General features: G+C 40.0%; 3 protein-coding genes across 7 annotated transcripts in view; 1 reads left to right on the top strand and 2 right to left on the bottom strand.

The window, feature by feature from the left end:
• AGBL2 (AGBL carboxypeptidase 2) overlaps window positions 1-14,669 on the bottom strand; it is a 44,868-nt gene extending 30,199 nt beyond the window's left edge. For 2 of the 5 annotated variants that reach the window (XM_060159142.1, XM_060159143.1), the window contains exons 1-5: window positions 14,214-14,669; window positions 13,902-14,037; window positions 13,549-13,612; window positions 9,130-9,222; window positions 8,208-8,393 (exon numbers count right to left, since the gene is read on the bottom strand). In XM_060159142.1, the coding sequence (XP_060015125.1) occupies window positions 8,208-8,393; window positions 9,130-9,222; window positions 13,549-13,612; window positions 13,902-13,937 (379 nt within the window). In that variant the 5' untranslated portion in view covers window positions 13,938-14,037; window positions 14,214-14,669. The remainder of the gene's footprint in view (window positions 1-8,207; window positions 8,394-9,129; window positions 9,223-13,548; window positions 13,613-13,901; window positions 14,038-14,213) is intronic. The other 3 variants (XM_060159144.1, XM_060159145.1, XM_060159146.1) reach the window with 2 other exon arrangements.
• Window positions 5,780-7,035, top strand: LOC132525798 (heterogeneous nuclear ribonucleoprotein A3-like). Its single transcript, XM_060159147.1, has one exon. The coding sequence runs from the start codon at window positions 5,812-5,814 to the stop codon at window positions 6,757-6,759; it is 948 nt and encodes a 315-aa protein (XP_060015130.1). The 5' UTR covers window positions 5,780-5,811; the 3' UTR covers window positions 6,760-7,035.
• A 1,553-nt stretch (window positions 14,670-16,222) lies between the features above and the next one.
• Window positions 16,223-22,024, bottom strand: part of FNBP4 (formin binding protein 4) — a 38,186-nt gene continuing 32,384 nt past the window's right edge. The window contains exons 16-17 of the mRNA XM_060159141.1: window positions 19,899-20,056; window positions 16,223-17,297 (exon numbers count right to left, since the gene is read on the bottom strand). Of these exons, the coding sequence (XP_060015124.1) occupies window positions 17,207-17,297; window positions 19,899-20,056 (249 nt within the window). The 3' untranslated portion in view covers window positions 16,223-17,206. The remainder of the gene's footprint in view (window positions 17,298-19,898; window positions 20,057-22,024) is intronic.

The raw sequence follows: 22,024 nt of genomic DNA, 5'->3' as shown, positions 1-22,024 counted from the left end.
CTAAAGGAACTTCTCTAGGCAGGAAACACAAGACAAGGAAAAGACCTACAATAGCAAACCCAAAACAATTAAGAAAATAGTAATAGGAACATACATATTGATAATTACCTTAAATGTAAATGGATTAAATGCTCCCACCAAAAACACAGACTGGCTGAATGGATACAAAAACAAGACCCATATATATGCTGCCTACAAGAGACCCACTTCAGACCTAGGGACACATACAGACTGAAAGCGAGGGGATGGAAAAAGATATTCCATGCAAAAGGAAATCAAAAGAAAGCTGGAGTAAGTAGCAATTCTCATATCAGACAAAATAGACTTTAAAATAAAGACTATTCCAAGAGACAAAGAAAGACACTACATAACGATCAAAGGATCAATCCAAGAATAAGATACAACAATTGTAAATATTTATGCACCCAACATAGGAGCACCTCAATACATAAAGCAAATGCTAACAGCATAAAAGGGGAAATCGACAGTAACACAATAATAGTAGGGCACTTTAACACCCCACTTTCACCAATGGACAGATCATCCAAAATGAAAATAAATAAGGAAACACAAGCTTTAAATGATACATTAAACAAGATGGACTTAACTGTCATTTATAGGACATTCCATCCAAAAATAACAGAATACACTTTCTTCTCAAGTGGTCACGGAACACTCTCCAAGCTACATCACATCTTGGGTCACAAATCAAGCCTACGTAAATTTAAGAAAACTGAAATCGTGGGCTTCCCTTGTGGCACAGTGGTTGAGAGTCCACCTGCTGATGCAGGGGACACGGGCTCGTGCCCCGCTCTGGGAAGATCCCACGTGCCGTGGAGCGGCTGGGCCCGTGAGCCATGGCCGCTGAGCCTGTGCGTCCGGAGCATGTGCTCCGTGATGGGAGAGGCCACAACAGTGAGAGGCCCGCGTACTGCAAAAAAAAAATAACAAAAAAACTGAAATCGTATCAAGTATCTTTTCCAACCACAATGCTATGAGACTCGATATCAATTACAGGAAAAAAATCTGTAAAACATATAAACACATGGAGGCTAAACAATACACTACTTAATAACCAAGAGATCACTGAAGAAATCAAAGAGGAAATAAAAAAATACCTAAAAACAAATGACAATGAAAACACGACCACCCAATATCTATGGGATGCAGCAAAAGCAGTTCTAAGAGGGAAGTTTATAGCAATACAATCCTACCTCAAGAAACAAGAAACATCTCAAATAAACAACCTAACCTTACACCTAAAGAAATTAGAGAAAGAAGAACAAAAACCCCCCAAAGTTAGCAGAAGGAAAGAAATCATAAAGTTCAGATCAGAAATAAATGAAAAAGAAATGAAGGAAACGATAGCAAAGATCAATAAAACTAAAAGCTGGTTCTTTGAGAACATAAACAAAATTGATAAACCATTAGCCAGACTCATCAAGAAAAAACGGGTGAAGGGTCAAATCAATAGAATTAGAAATGAAAAAGGAGAAGTAACAACTGACACAACAGAAATACAAAGGATCATGAGAGATTACTACAAGCAACTATATGCCAATAAAATGGACAACTTGGAAGAAATGGACAAATTCTTAGAAAAGCACAACCTTCTGAGACTGAACCAGGAAGAAATAGAAAATATAAACAGACCAATCACAAGCACTGAAATTGAGACTGTGATTAAAAATCTTCCAACAAACAAAAGCCCAGGACCAGATGGCTTCACAGGCAAATTCTATCAAACATTTAGAGAAAAGTTAACACCTATCCTTCCTAAACTCTTCCAAAATATAGCAGAGGGAGGAACACTCCCAAACTCATTCTACGAGGCCACCATCACCCTGATAGCAAAACCAGACAAAGACGTCATGAAGAAAGAAAACTACAGGCCAATATCACTGATGAACGTAGATGCAAAAATCCTCAATGAAATACTAGCAAACAGAATCCAACAGCACATTAAAAGGATCATATATGATAATCAAGTGGGGTATATCCCAGGAATGCAAGGATTCTTCAATATACGCAAATCAATCAATGTGATAAACCATATTAACAAATTGAAGAAGAAAAACCATATGATCATCTCAATAGATGCAGAAGAAGCTTTTGACAAAATTCAACACACATTTATGATAAAAATCCTCCAGAAAGTAGGCATAAAGGGAACTTATCTCAACATAATAAAGGCCATATATGACATACCCACAGCCAATATCATTCTCAATGGTGAAAAACTGAAACCATTTCCTTTAAGATCAGGAACAAGACAAGGTTGTCCACTCTCACTACTATTATTCAACATAGTTTTGGAAGTTTTAGCCACAGCAATCATAGAAGAAAAAGAAATAAAAGGAATCCAAATTGGAAAAGAAGTAAAGTTGACACTGTTTGCAGATGATATGATATTATACATACAGAATCCTAAAGATGCTACCAGAAAACTACTAGAGCTAATCAATGAATTTGGTAAAGTACTAGGATACAAAATTAATGCACAGAAATCTCTTGCATTCCTGTACACTAATGATGAAAAATCTGAAAGAGAAATTCAGGAAACACTCCCATTTACCACTGCAACGAGAAGAATAAAATACCTAGGAAGAATCCTACCTAAGGAGACAAAAGATCTATATGAGGAAAATGATAAGGCACTGATGAAAGAACTTAAAGATGATACAAACAGATGGAAAGATATACCATGTTCTTGGAATGGAAGAATCCAAGATTGTGAAAATGACTCTACTACCCAAAACAATCCACAGATTCAATGCACTCCCTATCAAACTACAAATGGCATTTTCCACAAAACTAGAACAAAAAATTTCACAATCTGTATGGAAACACAAAAGACCCCGAAGAGCCAAAGCAATCTGGAGAACGAAAAACGGAGCTGGAGGAATCAGGCTCCCTGGCTTCAGACTATACTACAAAGCTACAGTAATCAAGACAGTATGGTACTGGCACAAAAACAGAAAGATAGATCAATGGAACAGGATAGAAAGCCCAGAGATAAACCCACGCACATATGGTCACCTTATCTTTGATAAAGGAGGCAGGAATGTACAGTGGAGAAAGGACAGCCTCTTCAGTAAGTGGTGCTGGGAAAATTGGACAGGTACATGTAAAAGTATGAGATTAGATCACTCCCTAACACCATACACAAAAATAAGCTCAAAATGGATTGAAGACCTAAATGTAGGGCCAGAAACTATCAAACTCTTAGAGGAAAACACAGGCAGAACACTCTATGACATAAATCACAGCAAGATCCTTTTTACCCACCTCCCAGAGAAATGGAAATAAAAACAAAAATAAACAAATGGGACCTAATGAAACTTCAAAGCTTTTGCACAGCAAAGGAAACCATAAACAAGACCAAAAGACAACCCTCAGAATGGGAGAAAATATTTGCAAATGAAGCAACTGACAAAGGATTAATTTCCAAAATTTACAAGCAGCTCATGCAGCTCAATAACAAAAAAACAAACAACCCCATCCAAAAATGGGCAGAAGACCTAAATAGACATTTCTCCAAAGAAGATATACAGACTGCCAACAAACACATGAAAGAATGCTCAACATCATTAATGATTAGAGAAATGCAAATCAAAACTACAGTGAGATATCATCTCACACCAGTCAGAATGGCCATCATCAAAAAATCTAGAAACAATAAATGCTGGAGAGGGTGTGGAGAAAAGGGAACACTCTTGCACTGCTGGTGCAAGCCACTATGGAGAACAGTATGGAGGAAGGAAGTATGGAGGAAGGGACAGTATAGTTTCCTTAAAAAACTACAAATAGGGCTTCCCTGGTGGCGCAGTTGTTGAGAGTCCACCTGCCGATGCAGGGGATACGGGTTCGTGCCCTGGTCCAGGAAGATCCCACATGCCGCGGAGCAGCTGGGCCCGTGAGCCATGGCCGCTGGGCCTGCGCGTCCGGAGCCTGTGCTCCGCAACGGGAGAGGCCACAACAGTGAGAGGCCCGCATAGTGCAAAACAAACAAACAAACAAACAAAAAACTACAAATAGAACTACCATATGACCCAGCAATCCCACTACTGGGCATATACCCTGATAAAACCATAATTCAAAAAGAGTCATGTACCAAAATGTTCATTGCAGCTCTATTTACAATAGCCCGGAGATGGAAACAAGCTAAGTGCCCATCGTCGGATGAATGGATGTGGCACATATATACAATGGACTATTACTCAGCCATAAAAAGAAACGAAATTGAGCTATTTGTAATGAGGTGGATAGACCTAGAGTCTGTCATACAGAGTGAAGTAAGTCAGAAAGAGAAAGACAAATACCGTATGCTAACACATATATATGGAATTTAAGGGAAAAAAAAGGTCATGAAGAACCTAGGGGTAAGACAGGAATAAAGACACAGACCTACTAGAGAACGGACTTGAGGATATGGGGAGGGGGAAGGGTGAGTTGTGACAAAGAGAGAGGCAAGGACATATATACACTACCAAACGTAAGGTAGATAGCTAGTGGGAAGCAGCCGCATAGCACAGGGAGATCAGCTCGGTGCTTTGTGACCGCCTGGAGGGGTGGGATAGGGAGGGTGGGAGGGAGGGAGATGCAAGAGGGAAGAGATATGGGAACATATGTATATGTATAACTGATTCACTTTGTTGTAAAGTAGAAACTAACGCACCATTGTAAAGCAATTATACCCCAATAAAGATGTAAAAAAAAAAAAGACAGTATGGTACTGGCACAAAAACAGAAATAGTGATCAATGGAACAGGATAGAAAGCCCAGAGCTAAAGCCACGCACATATGGTCACCTTATCTTTGACAAAGGAGGCGAGAGCATACAATGGAGAAAAGACAGCCTCTTCAATAAGTGGTGCTGGGAAAACTGGACAGCTACATGTAAAAGAATGAAATTAGAACACTTCCTAACATCATATCAAAAATAAACTCAAAATGGATTAAAGACCTAAATGTAAGGCCAGACACTATAAAGCTCTTGCAGGAAAACATAGGCAGAACAGTCTGTGACATAAATCAGAGCAAGATCCTTTTTGACCCACCTCCTACAGAAATGGAAATAAAAACAAAAATAAACAAATGGGACCTAATGAAACTTAAAAGTTTTTGCACAGAAAGGAAACCATAAGATGAAAAGACAACCCTCAGAATGTGAGAAAATATTTGCAAATGAAGCAACTGACAAAGGATTAATCTCCAAAATTTATAAGCAGCTTATGCAGCTCAGTATCAAGAACACAAATAACCCTATCCAGAAATGGGCAGAAGACCTAAACAGACATTTTTCCAAAGAAGATATACAGATTGCCAACAAACACGTGAAAGGATGCTCAACATCACTAATCATTAAAGAAATGCAAATCAAAACTACAGTGAGGTATCACCTCACACCAGTCAGAATGGCCATCATCAAAAAGTCTACAAACAATATAGAGAGGGTATGGAGAACAGGGAACCCTCCTACATTGTTGCTGGGAATGTCAGTTGGTGCAGCCACTATGGAGAACAGTATGGAGGCTCCTTATAAATTAACAATAAAACTACCATATGACCCAGCAATCTCACTCCTGGGCATACATCTGGAGAAAACCTTAATTTGAAATGATACATGCACCCCAATGTTTACTGCAGCACTATTTACAATAGCCAGGACATGGAAGCAACCTAAAGTCCATCAACAGAGGAATGGATAAAGAAGATGTGGTATATATATACAATGGAATATTACTCAGCCATAAAAAAGAATATTACTGATATTGAACTCGAGTTGGAAGAGGCGAGTCCAGTCTCAAAATGGAGGGTCATGATCCAAAGGAACCAGAACAGTTGAGAAAACTGTTTATTGGTGGTCTGAGCTTTGAAACTACAGATGATAGCTTAAGAGAACATTTTGAGAAATGGGGCACACTTACAGATTGTGTGGTGATGAGAGACCCGCAAACAAAACGTTCCAGGGGCTTTGGTTTTGTTACTTACTCTTGTGTTGAAGAGGTGGATGCAGCAATGTGTGCTCGACCACACAAGGTTGATGGGCGTGTAGTGGAACCAAAGAGAGCTGTTTCTAGAGAGGATTCTGTAAAGCCTGGTGCCCATCTAACAGTGAAGAAAATTTTTGTTGGTGGTATTAAAGAAGATACAGAAGAATATAATTTGAGAGACTACTTTGAAAAGTATGGCAAGATTGAAACCATAGAAGTTATGGAAGACAGGCAGAGTGGAAAAAAGAGAGGATTTGCTTTTGTAACTTTTGATGATCATGATACAGTTGATAAAATTGTTGTTCAGAAATACCACACTATTAATGGGCATAATTGTGAAGTGAAAAAGGCCCTTTCTAAACAAGAAATGCAATCTGCTGGATCACAAAGAGGTCGTGGAGGTGGATCTGGCAACTTTATGGGTCGTGGAGGAAACTTTGGAGGTGGTGGAGGTAACTTTGGCCGTGGTGGAAACTTTGGTGGAAGAGGAGGGTATGGTGGTGGAGGTGGTGACAGCAGAGGTAGTTATGGAAGAGGTGATGGTGGATATAATGGATTTGGAGGCGACGGTGGTAACTATGGTGGTGGTCCTGGTTACAGTAGTAGAGGAGGCTATGGTGGTGGTGGACCAGGATATGGAAACCAAGGTGGTGGATATGGTGGCGGTGGTGGAGGATATGATGGTTACAATGAAGGAGGAAATTTTGGAGGTGGTTATGGATCTGGTGGTGGAAGTGGTGGATATGGTAGCAGAAGGTTCTAAAAATTCAGAAGAAAAGGGCTACAGTTCTTAGCAGGAGAGAGAGCGAGGAGTTGTCAGGAAAGCTGCAGGTTACTTTGAGACAGTCGTCCCAAATGCATTAGAGGAACTGTAAAAATCTGCCACAGAAGGAACGATGATCCATAGTCAGAAAAGTTACTGCAGCTTAAACAGGAAACCCTTCTTGTTCAGGACTGTCATAGCCACAGTTTGCAAAAAGTGCAGCTATTGATTAATGCAATGTAGTGTCAATTAGATGTACATTCCTGAGGTCTTTTATCTGTTGTAGCTTTGTCTTTTTCTTTTTCTTTTCATTACATCAGGTATACTGCCCTGTAAATTGTGGTAGTGGTACCAGGAATAAAAAATTAAGGAATTTTTAACTTTTCAAAAAAAAAAAAAGAATATTACTCAGCCATAAAAATAATGCCATTTGCAGCAACATGGATGGACCATCATATTGAATGAAGTCAGACACAGAAAGACAAATATCATATGATACCGCTTATATGTGGAATAAAAAAAAAGGGGTACAAATGAACTTATTTACAAAACAGAAGTAGAATCACGGATGTAGAAAACAAACTTATGGTTACCAGAGGATAAGTGGGGGAAGGGACAAATTGGGAGATTTGGACTGACATATACACACATAATACACACATATTATACATAAAATAGGTAACTAATAAGGACCTGCTGTATAGCACGGGGAACTCTACTCAATACTCTGTAATGGCCTATATGGGAAAAGAATCTAAAAATAAAAGAGTGGATATATGTATATGTATAACTGATTCACTTTGCTGTACACCTGAAACTAACACAACATTGTAAATCAACCATACTCCAATAAAAATTTTTTAAAAATTTGGTTGATAGAGTTAGTTGGAAACTCTTCTGTCGCTATGAGGGTAAATCTTAAAAGTTCTCATCACAAGAAAAAAACGTAACCATGTGAGTTGATGGATGTTAACTAGACTTACTGTGAAAGTCATTCTGCAATATATATTGTACACCTTAAACTAATACGATGTTTTATGTCAATTATATCTCAATAAAACCGTGGGGGAAAAAACAGTAAAAACTACATTCTGGTATTATATACATGGTGTTCATCAATTTTACCAAAGCTGGTAAAAATACAACTTTTATAAAACTCAACCAAACATACTGAAATGGGAATAATCTAGAAAACAAATTTAAGTATTGATATATTTTGGCCTCTAGAAAGGTATCCTCCCATTCCAATAAACTCAGAAGCATTCTAGTTTATACATTAGTGTAACTTTTGACTTTGGTGAGTGTATACCAGTTTCCCAGAGCTTAAACATGTTAAGGGTGAGCTAACAGATGGTGAATCTGTCCCATCTTGTACTTTGGTATGTAGAACTTAAAACTGTAATATAGTCTGTCAGAACGGCAAGACCATGACACGTAAGTCACATTACCAATATGATGAATGTTCTCCTTGATGACTTCACATTCTATTGGCCATCTTGGAGCCTGCAGTGGCCCACTGCTGGAGAAAAAAGCAAAGAGATCTCGGGGTTCTCGAAGACGTGAGTTTACTTCACCAAGGTCATCATGAAGAAGCTGTCTGCTCTTAAGAAGTGGTGAACTCAGCATAAGGGAATCTGCCAAAGGGAAAGGGAATGAGTGAACAGTTTCCTCTTCTTCCTTGGGAACTTTACTGCTCAACTGTAACAAATATGTAAGTTTAAGCACTGTATTAATATATTAGCACAGATACGCAATCCTATGACATGTTTCTCCTTCAAAGAGATTTAGTACGGGATGACAGCATCAAAACTATAAAACGTTAAGTTAAAGTTCTGCCTTAGTCTGTTAAACATTTAAATGTAAAGCTTTAGAGTAAGTTAGAAGAAACTTTTTTCTTTTTTTTAAATCAATGTTAATGGGTCAAAGACATTTCAACAGTGGGTTACAAATAAAAGTTACTTAACGTGTGTTATTATTTTTGTCTAGAGAGAGGCAAAAAAGAAAACTTTCAATTCAACCACTAGCGTTTTAGAAAAAAAGGACATAAAACTTTATTAACTACAGTGAAACAATCTACAAATTACATTTCAAGTTCATAATATAACCATTCAAAGGACAGAAAGACTTACAAAACAGGGAGGTGGATAGGGGCAGAGGAGTGAGCAGGGGCAGAAGAGAGAGAAGAGTTCTTGGGAAATAAAGAATGGAAAAAAAGGGAGGAAAACAAGGGCGTTCAAGGACAAAGGGGGAAAAAAAGGAAATGAGAGGAAGAATGAAAAGAAAGGGAAAGAGGAAGGAAAGGCTGAAGGCCCCTAGGGTGGTAACTCCCAGCTCTGGTGGGGAGAGCAGGAGGGAGAGACATTTCCTTACAGGAGTTTCCGTTTTCTGGTCTGGAAGGACATGAAATACCTCTGCTCACAGCTTCTATCTGTCTGTGCACAGTTGAAGATAGACTGGTAGGCCCTAGAAAGGGGAAGGAAGAGGTATGGTTGGTCCGATGGATCTTTCTTTTTCCTGCCCGTGTCCCCTATACCTTTCCATCCCCCGCCCCCACTTTGGGCCCCTGCATTTCTGTGTCTAAAATATTTCCCCCACTGTTTAATGCAGGGGGAAAAGGCAACAAACATTTGAAAAGATGGTAAAGCTGCTCAATCTCACTCATAAAGAAATGTAAATCAAAATGACAAGGAGATAACGGTTTTTTACCTAACAGACAGGAAAAACATTTATGTGTTTTCACACTCACCCTGGCAAAGGTGTAAGTAAACAAGTACTCTCATAACTTGCTGACAAAAAGGCAAATTGGTGCAAACTTTCTGGAAAGCAATTTGGCAATGTCTAGTAAGATCTGAAACACCCAAACCCTTGATTCGGCAATCCCATTGCTAGAAATTACTTTATAGATTTTCTTAACAAAAGCTCGTCAAGATACATATACGAAGATGCTCACTGCAGTAATGTTCAAATAATAAAAATGTGCAAACGACCAAAGCATCCAACAAAAGGGAAGTTAAAATAATTATGACATGTTAATGAGATGGAATACTGTAGGTGCTCTAAAAAGAATGAGGTAGATGCTTCTTGTGCTCATATGAAAAGGCTCTATTTTTAAACAAAAAAAATCAAAGATTATGTATAGGATCCCTATGAGCAATTAAGAAGAAAAGATATATAGGCACTTGAGGATATATCTTCTTTTTCCTGAAAAGAATGATTACAATAGTGGCTATATTAAGGGTGGGACAGGGAGAGCTCTTAATTTCCTTTTGTGTTTTTCTCCTACCATTTGAATTTTCTAAGCTTATACATATATTTCCTTTTCTTTCTTTTTTGGTTTCTTTCCTCCGTTCGTTTGTTCCTTCCTTTCCTTCTCTTTTTTTTTTTTTTGAAACAAGCACATTATAACTCATTCCTTTTTTACCTCCTTTGTACTTTTCTGGTTTAAAAAAACAACAATAACAACATAATAAATGCTTTGCTACAAAGATAAAGAAAAATATCTTCCTCACTCCAATGATCAAAACGGGGGGGAAAAAGTGTCAGGTTATCAGTTATACTCTAACTAAAATTCATCTACATTGTTGTGTCACCTCTAGCAGCTGTCTTTGCATTTTACATTTTTTTATTATATTAAGACTGGCAATTGTTTCTTATCAATGTTATTTCAAGTGTCAGCAAATGGGGCAGGAGGAGGAAGCTGAAGGGGGGTGGTCGGCTGGCTCCTGAGCCATTCCATCTTAACAGTCTCCTTTGCTCAACCCTTGCCTTTCTATTCCCTGCCAGGAGCTCTGGGACACAGAATGGAAAAGACTTCTGGGCACTGGGATGAGCAAAAATATAAGATACATATTTGAAAATGAAAATGGAATTGCTACATCAAAGGTTAAGTACCATTTTACATTTTCCACCTATTGCCAAACTGCCTTTCTAAAAAATCTTATCTATTCACATTCCTAACAGCAGTGTGGGAGAGTGTTCTCCCACCTCCTGACCGAAAAAAAAATATTTTTTGCCCAAATCTCATAATTAAAAAATGGCACCTTGACATATTGATTTGTATCTTTAATTAGAGGTGAAATTGAGCATCTTTTCATAAAGCTTGTTGACTGTGTTTTCTTTTCTATGAACTCCTTGCTTATGTCCTTTGTTCATTATTCTATTTGGTCATCTTTTACATATTGATTTGTAAGAGTTGTTATGTTAAGGAAATTAACCCTTTGACATATTTGTCACAAAATTTTTTTCCAATTATTTTCCTTTACTAATGGTATTTTTTCTATACAGAAATTTAAATTTTTGCTGTAAAAATTATCAGTGTTATATTTTATGGCTTTTGGGTCTTATGTCATTCATAGATTTTTAACTAGAAAAGGGACACAATCAGATTTGCACATAAAAAAGAACACTGCTGTGTGGAAAATGGATTGGAAGGGGGTATCATGGAACAAGAGAAGCCAAGAGACCAATTATGAGGCTGTTTCAATAGTGAGATGATGGTAGCTGGGGGAGGGTTGGGGTGGGGGAAGGATGTGTAGTAAAGAGAAGTGAACTGATGTTTGGTTGGATATGTACTGAGGGAGAAATTCAACTGCATTCCTACCCTTGGATTCCAGAAGAAACTTGTGGAATCCCTGTAAAAAATTATTTTTGCTTAAGCTGGCTGGAATTGGTTTCCACCACTCTTATGCAAAGAGCCTTAACAAATATATCCACCAAAACTGCATGAAAAAAAATCAATGTGTTACTCTTGACCAAGGCGTTCTAACAAATTTTCTAATAATTTGGAGGAAGATCATCCAGAATGCACAGTATTTTAATTTAAACCTACAAAATCCAAAGCAGATCTAGAGAGAATATTTTTTTGTTTTGTTATTTTTCTTTTCATTTAAAAAATTTCTTTCTTTGTTTTTTAAGAGAGAACATTTTTTAAAAATTTTATTTTGGCTGTGTTGGGTCTTTGCTGCTACACATGGGCTTTCTTTAGTTGTGGCGAGCGGGGGCTACTCTTCATTGCAGTGCACGGGCTTCTCACTGCGGTGGCTTCTCTTGTTGCAGGGCATGGGCTCTAGGCGTGCGGGCTCAGTAGTTGTGGCTCGCGGGCTCTAGAGTGCGGGCTTCAGTAGTTGTGGCGCATGGGCTCAGTTGCTCCGTGGCATGTGGGATCTTCCCGGACCAGGCCTCGAACCCGTGTCCTTTGCATTGGCAGGCGGATTCTTAACCAGTGCGCCACCAGGGAAGCCCCAAGAGAGAACATTTTTCAGTGATGTCAGAAAAGGTGGCCAAGGCTGCTCCCTTGGCTTCTCCCACGTTAGGCCATGTTCTCCTGAACACCAGGAGCTGTTGCTCAAGGATGTGAGGGTTCTGGGGGTCATACAACACTGATTATTACTCACACAGATGCTTCTCCTTTTGCAAGGGGTCTGGTATCAAATCCTCTGTTTCCCCAAAAGAGCCACTCAACAGGTATCGAGGATTATTCTTCCCAACATGCTGGTGCGTAGCAGTTTGGTAAACTGCCCCTCTCAGCTAAGAACAGGCAGTTTACTGAAACGTGCTGGAAGGCTAGTTCATCACCTCCAACATGTAGGTCAACACCCAAACCACTACTACTAGCAAACCTCCTTCTAGTCACCACCTGCCACCACAGGCGTTTACAATGAATACAACCCATTTTCCAAAGAGCTTTCACATTCCAATTTATGTGAATTAAACATCATTTTCTCCATTTCATGCTGAGGAGAAGACTTGAGAAGCACTATGGTAAAGTGGAAAATTGGGAGGCAGCTATACAACCAAGTGAAGGCAAGTACTCAGAGTGAAAGTGCAGCACTCAGAGTGGGAGCTGCTTTGTCCTGAGGGCTCTGCTGAATCTGGTGAGCTGGAAATTCAGTTTTCAACAAATTACAAAATGAAATAGTTAATAAGAAAGTCTAACAAGGTTGATAGAAATAAAATCAATATAAAAACCTACATTTTAGGGGCTTCCCTGGTGGCGCAGTGGTTGAGAGTCCGCCTGCCGATGCAGGGGACGTGGGTTTGTGCCCCGGTCCGGGAGGATCCCACATGCCGCGGAGCGGCTGGGCCCGTGAGCCATGGCCGCTGAGCCTGCGCGTCTGGAGCCTGCGCTCCGCAACGGGAGAGGCCACAACAGTGAGAGGCCCACATACCACAAAAAAACAAACAAACAAAAAAAGCCCTACATTTTATTTCTAAATACCAGGAGCAAAGTTAGAAGATCAAAATTTAAAAAGATATCACTTATAATAGCATACAAATATGCAGTTCTATGAAAAAAATTATAAATCTTATTGGGAGACATTAAGGAGGACCTAAGTAAATTAGAGAATTAGACTATATTAATAGATGGGAGAACCTGGTATTGGAAAATTCTCATTTCTTGTCAAATCTGATCTATAGATTCAATGTAATCCCATATATTTTTTTAAGCAACACAAGCCAATTCTAAAATTATATAAAAAGGTAAGAATAGCCAAGACACTTTTGAAGAACGACAATATGGGAGGACATGTCTTTCCAGATATCAAGACTGTTTTAATGCCATGTGGTGTCATTAAGAAAGGGTGGTATTGGTGCAAGGACAAACAAACCCTTGTATAAATGGACACGCAACAGGGGTAACACAGCATATCAGTAGGGAAAGGAAGTTCTTTCACTAATGGTGGTGCTGGAAAAATTCATCAGTTTATCCAAGCACAACTCTCTCAGTTGATCAAACAATTTACTTCATGAACCCAGGAAAGGTGATGCTAGATAAGAATGAGATATTACCTTTAAAGTAGCCATAGTACTGGAGGTGATGGTACATGAAGTCTTCATAGGCCTCAGGAAGAGTCTGTGAAACGACAGGCCATCTCAATCAAGAAAGTACTTTCATAATTGTAGAGAATTATTATAACAGCCTGTTATAAGAATAATACTGACTCTTAACAAAAATACACAAGCGTTGTTGCAGAGGACACTATACCTGGGAACTTCTGTAAACAAACGATGTGAAAGACATTTGTGCAAATTATTCTATCTTTGGGATCAAGATCTCCAGCCAGAAAAAGATGCCACCAGAATATACCTTCGGATCTAGTATTGGATTTCTGTGGAGTGCCTGGAGAGGAGTGTGTACCGACCTGCTGCTTTAGCTCTGTTTCCAAAGCTGGGAACATGTTACTTCTGCATGGTATGCTGAAGACCTGTCAGTGACACCGGCATCCAGCAACAATCCCTGACCAATTTCCAAAAGGGCAGTTGATTACATAGAAGAAGCTAAAAAAACAGATTAGAACAACTGAAAAACTGTAGAAATTCACCCACGTCCCCTCCCTCCGCTTCGCAGCTCCCACGCTACTTTAGGAAACCCTGCGCGCGTACCGCTCCGTCTTCCCTGCCAACCCAACCTCTCCTCAGATAAACAAGGACCCGCCACGAGGCCCGATGCGCACCTGAAGAATCTGGGAGAGCGCCTTGTCTTCCAGCCTCCTCCTCCGGTGGCGCCAGGACCCCTGCTGGCCCCATGCTTCTTTCCCCACCAGTGAGGGAGATGCCCCCCACCAGGTCGCCTCAGGAAAGTGAAAGAAAAAGGGATGAGGGGTCCGGCGCAGTCGTCTCGGGGTGGGTGGAAAAGAAAGGTCAAGAGCCCGGAGAGTGGGCTCTGAAAACGGAATTCAGGGATTCAGGGCTTCCTGGGCAGGGAGAAAGTGGCGAAGGGCAGTCTCCCGGAGAGTCGCGGGACGGGGCGTAGAGATGTCCTACGACTGCAGAGGGAAGGTTGCTACCGCCTCCGCGCCCCGGCCCGTCCGGGGCAGCAGGGGTGCGTACGGAGCCTGTGGCGACAGAGGAGCGTGAGCGAGGCGAGGGACACGGTCCGCAGGTAGAGAACCAGTCGCGCACCGACCACAAGACACTCCCGTCACGCTCACGCGACGCTGCTTTCCTCTAGGGCCCCAGTTGCCTAGCAACCACGAGGCGGAAGCGGGAGGGCGAGGCGGCTGGGCGCTTCCGGAGGGCGAGGCTCCGCCTCCGAGGAAGGGGTGGGGAACAGGAGAAAAGTCGAAGACTGGCGTTCAGGTACCAAGGATTCACATTCCTCCTTTCCTACAGTATTGCAGCCTGGCTTCTGGGGATTAGAAATTGCATTGATGGGGACTTCCCTGGTGGTCCAGTGTTTGAGACTCCGTGCTTACACTGCAGGGGATACAGATTCGATCGCTGGTTGGGGAACTAAGATCCCGCATGCCCCGTGGCCGGGCCCCAAACAAAAAAGCAGCTGTTCCTCAGCTTTAGGAAACTGTTGAGTATTGCTCAAACGGAGCCGCTTCCCCTCTTTCACCTTCTCTCCATCCCATAGCTAAAACTGATAAATTACCTCCTACATTGAAAACATACAAGTTAGTAAATTAAAACCACACATTTTGACTATCAAATTGTCAGATTCTAAAAAACGCTCCTTTCTGGCAGGAGAGGGACAAAGGCACTTCGTCCCTGTACCAATTCCCAGAAGTCTGGAAAACTGTTTGGCACTTAAAGCAAAAGCTTTAATGGCTAGTTGACAGCCTCTATTTCCAGAAATATGCTCTACGCAAATTACAAGAAAAACAATTTTATTTTTTAAAATTTTACGGTACATTTTTAAGAATTTGATTTTTTAAAATTTATTTTTCTTTCCTGCATTGGGTCTTCGCTGCAGCGAGCGGGGGCCACTCCCCGTTGCAGTTGCGTGGGCTTCCCATTGCAGTGGCCTCCACCCTGGGAGCATGGGCTCCAGGCACGAGGGCTCAGTAGTTGTGGCTCGCAGGCTCTAAGAGCACAGGCTCAGCAGCTGTGGTGCACGGGCTTAGCTGCTCTGCAGCATGTGGGATCCTCCCAGACCAGGGATCAAACCCGTGTCCCCTGCATTGGGCAGGTGGATTCTTAACCAATGCACCACCAGTGAAGCCCAGAAAAACAATTTATATACAAAATGGTCACCGAAATACATAACGGTAAAAAACCAACACAAGCATACATGACACTGATTAGACAATTATATGCATATAAATATACTAGAATAAAATTCTAACTATTGTTGTCTTTGGTTAACTTTACATGACTCTAAGTATACATAACTTTTGTAATTAGTGGAAAAAATATAAAGCACCTTTATTTTTTTCACAATATTAACCACATTACATCATTTCCAGGATTTAAGTAGGCCAAACACTAGCTAATATTACAGACTACAAGCTCCAAAATTTAAGTCACACCTTCTGGTACTAGAGGCCTGTTTTTCTAACCCCGTCCTCGCACCCCGCAACGGGCTCAAGATCCTGATGCTTTTTTTTCCTGGAGCTGTTCTTCAATGTTTGCACATACCTTACACTATAGTTGATTAGAAAAAACAATTGACTTAAAGTAAGTCTTGGTTACATAATCGTGGAGTTAACAGGCAAAACAGGAGCAAAAGAACAATCAATCAGAAGTATAAAAAAAGCTTTATTAGTGCATATATACAAATTTACAAGGTCAGAAACTGGAGAAATACAAACAGCTTTAAAACACAATTTGCTTTTTCTTCAGTTTAAAGTGACTTTTACCTGATTGTGATACAATAGAAAGTACAGAACAGTAAACTGCTTTTTAAATACTGGAATTTTATGGAGAATACATTCACACATAAATGGAAGGTGAACTTTGGACCAAGGTAAGACAATGGAGACACATCAGTACATACAGTGGCTTTTGTTACATTTACTGCCACATACGTGAGGAGAAAATTCTCAAAATCAAAGACGCAAACACCTGCTGCTGCTGCCACCTATACTGTAATTTAAATATGCCACCTAGTATGTGAAATGACTGAGCTATCTTTATCAGTTCTAGAATTTGTGAGAAAGAATACTCTGAAGAGTGTGGCCATCTGTTAGAACAAGGTGAACGACTTGATGTATCTCAGCACTTCAGGGGTGGCAGACTAGAGGAAGAGGTCAGAAAGAGATTCCTATAATCCCAGTTAAGCAAGGCAAAATATAGAGCTGCTTTCTTAATTGCACTTGTTCTGAAGAAGTTAATGAGAGAGAGCGTGCCACACTAGGAACTACAAGAGCCTCTATGAGGCAGGAAAATCCTTCACTTTTCTTCAGTGCGTCCTCTACAGAGGTGTCATACGCATGAACCACATGTTCCAGACTGATGAGGTTAATGTACCTAACATGCTGAGTTTGCCAGTGTGAGAATAAAGGCAGCCAGGTCAGAGCATTCAGTCACCTCACCTTTCAGCAAAACAGAAAAATTACATTTCACAAACGTGGCAATTTTGTACGTGTATACTCTTGCCCAGGAAATTCATCATATGCTCTCCCTCATGACATTTATAGTTTATTGACAACAGTAAGACTGGTTAAGACTCGGAAATGATTAAAAAAACAAACAAAAAAAACAGTAATAAAAATTTAAAAAACTATGTGTTTGGAGCCATTTTTCTTCTCTTCAGTCTTGCTCGCCAATCTTCAGGAAGGGCTTCAAAATTAGCATTTCTCTCTGCCATGCCACTGTGAAAACAACGTACAGATTAAATTAGTTCACTGGAAAGAAAAAGAACGAAAAAGTGTTTATTTCCTAGCAAATAAAAGCTAACTGAAACCGAAAATGTGACATATTTTATCTATGTTCATGAAAATGTTTCAAGTTTCTCAGCTAAGTACCAGCGTTATTCTTCATCAAATTTCTTAATTGATAGGTCAACCAAACACATACAAAGCACTCTTCTCTATAGTTTTATTTATATGTAAGTGCATATTTGTTTTTGTATCTCCCCAGCAACCACTGAAGCCATACAGAAGGAAAATAACACATTCTTGTAAAAGTATTTCTTGGTCCCTAGGAGTTATGATTCTTTATCTTAGATATATTTAACACATAGGAAGATATATTTAACTCTTAACATACCATCAGGGACCGTTGGACCTAACGTTTTTGACTCTCTTGATCAGTTCTAATTAGGATTGATCTCTCATGGCTTATTCAATCATTTATAAAACCGATCAAGACTCAGATTCTAGGGAATGCCCTGGTGGTACAGTAGTTAGGACTACATGCTTTCACTGACAAGGGCCTGGCTTCAATCCCACAAGCTTCGCAGCACGGCAAAAACAAACAAAAACTCAGGTTGTAACTTACAATTACCAGAATGGGTGCCTTAGACCCTTTTATAAATACAAAATGAGCTAAGATTAATTACAGAATCTTTGTGACTTCCGATCATCTTGAAATAGTTTGTTATTTCATCACTGTAGGAATTAATCATTAGTCAATTCCCAGCAATATTAAAAAAAGATTAAAATAGTAAGAAAGCTGAAGAATAATTGAATCATCTACAACGATGATACAAAAGTTAAATAAATTATCACTAATACCACCCCTCAGCTTTCTTATTGTGTTGCCCAGAACAGTGCATCTCCTTTCCAGGAAGTAAAAAAGAAGTCTGGAGACAACATCTTCATAGTCTCCCCTACCGCTCCCCAATATTATACAATCAGATAAATGCCAAGAGACAGAGGCACTGTAGATTCTAACTGTGATGGTAAAATTGACTGGATAAGTAAAATCTCAGACTATGAGTGATAAGAGGACCATAATCTAGATGAATCTTCTCAAATTCAAGACTGATGAGTGAACATACTGAAGGAAAACAACACATTCTTGTAAAAGTAAGGAAATGTAAGGTCAAAAAGGAAATACAGTAGTCTCATTGAAAAGAACAACCTGGGACTTCCCTGGTGGTCCAGTGGTAAAGAATCCGCCTTACAATGCAGGGGATACGGGTTCGATCCCTGGTCAGGGAACTAAGATCCCACATGCTGTGTGGCAACTAAGCCCGAGCACCACAACTACTGAGCTCGTACACCTCAACTAGAGCCCGTACGCCGCAAACTACAGAGCCCACGTGCTCTGGAACCCACGTACCACAACTAGAGAAGAGAAAACGAATATGCCCCAACTAGAGAGAAGCCCTCGCGCCACAACGAAAGATCCCACATGCCTCAACAAAGATCCTGTGTGCTGCAACTAAGACCCAACACAGCCAAAAATAAATAAAATAAATAAATAATAAATAAATCTGAACAACCTCCTTCACCCAATATTTTGTAACAAGAACTGGGACCATCGATCGCATTTTCCTTAGAAACCTTTCAGGTTTTATACTGCTACATGCTAAAATTTATTTGATAAGGTTCATAAGTGGGACAAATGCTGAAAGTAGGTGTGTAGTGGCTGGAGAGAAACAGATATTTTAGGAACAAAAAAATTCACTGGAATGACTATTCCAATTAGTGTTTATGGATCTAAGAATGAAAATGTTTTGAATTATGAAGCAAAGATGGCTATCCTCTCCCAATTTTTTTTTTTTTTTTTTTTTTTTTTGGCCATGCCGTGCAGGATCTTTCCCTGACCAGGGACTGAACCCGGGCCCCTCAGCAGTAGAAGCGCAGAGTCCTAACCACTGGACCGCCAGGGAACTCCCCCCAATATTTTCATAAGTACTGCATTTATGGAGGTTGCAAGTGCAAGAACCAGAAGTAATGATAAGCTAGAACCTATCAGAGATGAACCTGAAATCTGGCACCATTTATGAGAGGAGTATGTTCCAAGTTACGCATGACAACTGAGCAATTAGTTGCATTCAAAGAATGTTGCTCATTTCAGTATGTGTACCTTCAAAAACCATGAAAATAAATAAAAATTTGAGTTAGCCATGTTTAGATTCTTACTAAAATTTCTAATTAAGTTTTCTCCTCTTTATTTTTTATGTCTGTAAATTATTTGTAAAATTTAAAAATATACATATAGAAGAGTCTCTTGGAGCTACATGGTAAATGGGGATGACTATTTTTCCCCATATGCTCAGGGTTAAGATAGCTCTTTGCCTAAGAGGAACAATCATTGGGAAGTATTACAGATTTGATGTTTCTGATTTTGAAAAAGGCTAGATTATAATTTTTATAGGGAAATAAACATTTCTATGAACTAAAAACTACTTAGGTAAGTCTGTAAAGGAATCAAATTAAGGGCTATGATTTTAAGAACATGATGGCTCTAAAACCACAGCTACAACCACCACTATCCACGCCATCTATGGTTCTTTCTTTTACCTGACCAGCTGCTGCTGTTTCCACTCTTCAATTCGCTTCTGTGCAGTTGATTCTCGGTCCTCTTCACTGGAACTAGAATTCTCCTCTTCATCTAGCTCACGCTGGATACTCTGCCACTTCTTTACCAGAGATGGCATTTTGGTTTTACTCTTCTTTGCCTGTAAAAAAGGAATATAATACATAAAACAAGTGCATGAGTCCTTCACACGAGATCAGGATCTTTTCCTTAGTTCGAAGGAATAAGTGAACTTCAAAATTAAAGGAACAGAAACACCAAAAATAAATACCATTCTAAGTTCTTGCCAGAAATTTCTACCAACTATAAACTTAAAGCTTGGTTAAAAATCTAAAAACTGGGGGACTTCCCTGGTGGCGCAGTGGCTGAGAGTCTGCCTGCCAATGCAGGGGACACGGGTTCGTGCCCCGGTCTGGGAAGATCCCACATGCCACGGAGTGGCTGGGCCCGTGAGCCATGGCCACTGAGCCTGCGCTCCGCAACGGGAGAGGCCACAACAGTGAGAGGCCCGTGTACCACAAAAAAAAAAAAAAAAAAAACAACTAAAAAGTGTAAATGTGGTGTTTTATGAAATCAAGTCAGAAACATCTTCTTTAGCCTTATTCTATGAAATTCAAAACTCTTGCCCTTGTCTCATTTTCTCAGAATTACAGTGTACCCGGGATTTCCCTGGTGGTCCAGTGGGTAAGACCCCATGCTCCCAATGCAGGGGGCCTGGGTTTGATCCCTGGTCAGGGATCTAAATCCTGCATGCACGCTGAAACTAAGAGTCTGCATGCCGCAACTAAATATCCTGTGAGCTGCAACTAAGACACAGCACAGGCAAAATAAATATTTTTTTAAGAAAAAGGAAAAAAGAATCACAGAGTACCTTTTTACAATTTTAAATGGATGCAGTGTTCACATCAAGTGAAACAGTGCTGAGAAACAAATGACCAGCTTTTCTGGAAAGAGCCAACAGAGTCAAAGGCAACTATTAAATATGAAAAAAGCAAAGAGGTATATCAAAACATTAATGATGAGATTAGTTCTAAGAGGAGATACAATAATAAATTTTTCTAGCAGCTTAACTTCATTTTCTAAATTGCCTATAATAAACATAATCTCACAGTAAAAAAAGCTTGTGATATTTATTACATATCCAACATGGCTTGCTCTATCACTACCTTCAGAGTTCTGATCAATGGCACTCTTTAGCAAAGATGCCTTCCCTGACCACCCTATCTACATGAAACAGTACCACCTCCCAAAGGTCACTTTCTGTCCTCTTACACTTTTTTTCATTGCATTTTTAAACACTGAACATATATCTGCTTATCTGTTTCTGCAACCCAGTCCCCCCATACCCTCTCCAAGCCCACCAGAAAAGCTCTACAAAAGCAAAAGCAGAGATTTTGTTGGTTAGCTACTGAACACAGAGCTCCTAGAGAGAATGCCTGACACAGTATGTATTCAAAATATACCTGCTGATATTTGTGATTAGGTCTTTGAATTTAGAGAAACACTGTATTAGACATTGATAAGAACCACTTTTTATCCCTGCGGTTTTGAAGACTTGGCCAGGTTACACTCTAAACGTGACAAGCAGGCACTCAAGTGATAGGTGTGACTGAGTGCTGTGCTCCTGTGAGGATCGGGTATAAGGACCCAAGCTTTTTTTCCGGCCTGCACTTAAGAGAAAACACATTTCTTGATTAAGTCCCCAAAAGAGTTGAGAAAATCAGCTTAATATTTTCAGTCTTTTAAAATTACTTGGCTCCTTGCTCGATACCCTATTTTGACTGTCACTGACAGTTTTTAACCTTCTGGGGAAATGCCCATCTATAGTGCTTAAATCTTCTGCTCCACACACCTTCCCACATTCCATTCTGTCATTTCACCTGTGGTACAACCTGACCCACTGCATATACACCCTTCCAGCAAGCTCCAACATAGCTCATCTGGGTTAGCATGGAACCAACTGAGTAAAAAGTAACATGAATTAATAACGGTCACCTGTGCATAGAGGGCTCACTGGGGTTACAAGCTCTTGCCGAACGTCTCCAAGTATGATTAAAAAACATAGATCTAGGTAGAGTTGTGCTTTCATTCTGATTTCCATAGGATTTTG

Source organism: Lagenorhynchus albirostris, chromosome 9 (genome assembly GCF_949774975.1).
Source record: "Lagenorhynchus albirostris chromosome 9, mLagAlb1.1, whole genome shotgun sequence".
NCBI lineage: Eukaryota > Metazoa > Chordata > Mammalia > Artiodactyla > Delphinidae > Lagenorhynchus > Lagenorhynchus albirostris.
This window is presented reverse-complemented; position numbering and strand designations above follow the sequence as displayed.

Excerpts from the sequence above, each read along its gene's own strand:
- LOC132525798 (XM_060159147.1), top strand. The coding sequence starts at position 5,812 with ATGGAGGGTCATGATCCAAAGGAACCAGAACAGTTGAGAAAACTGTTT.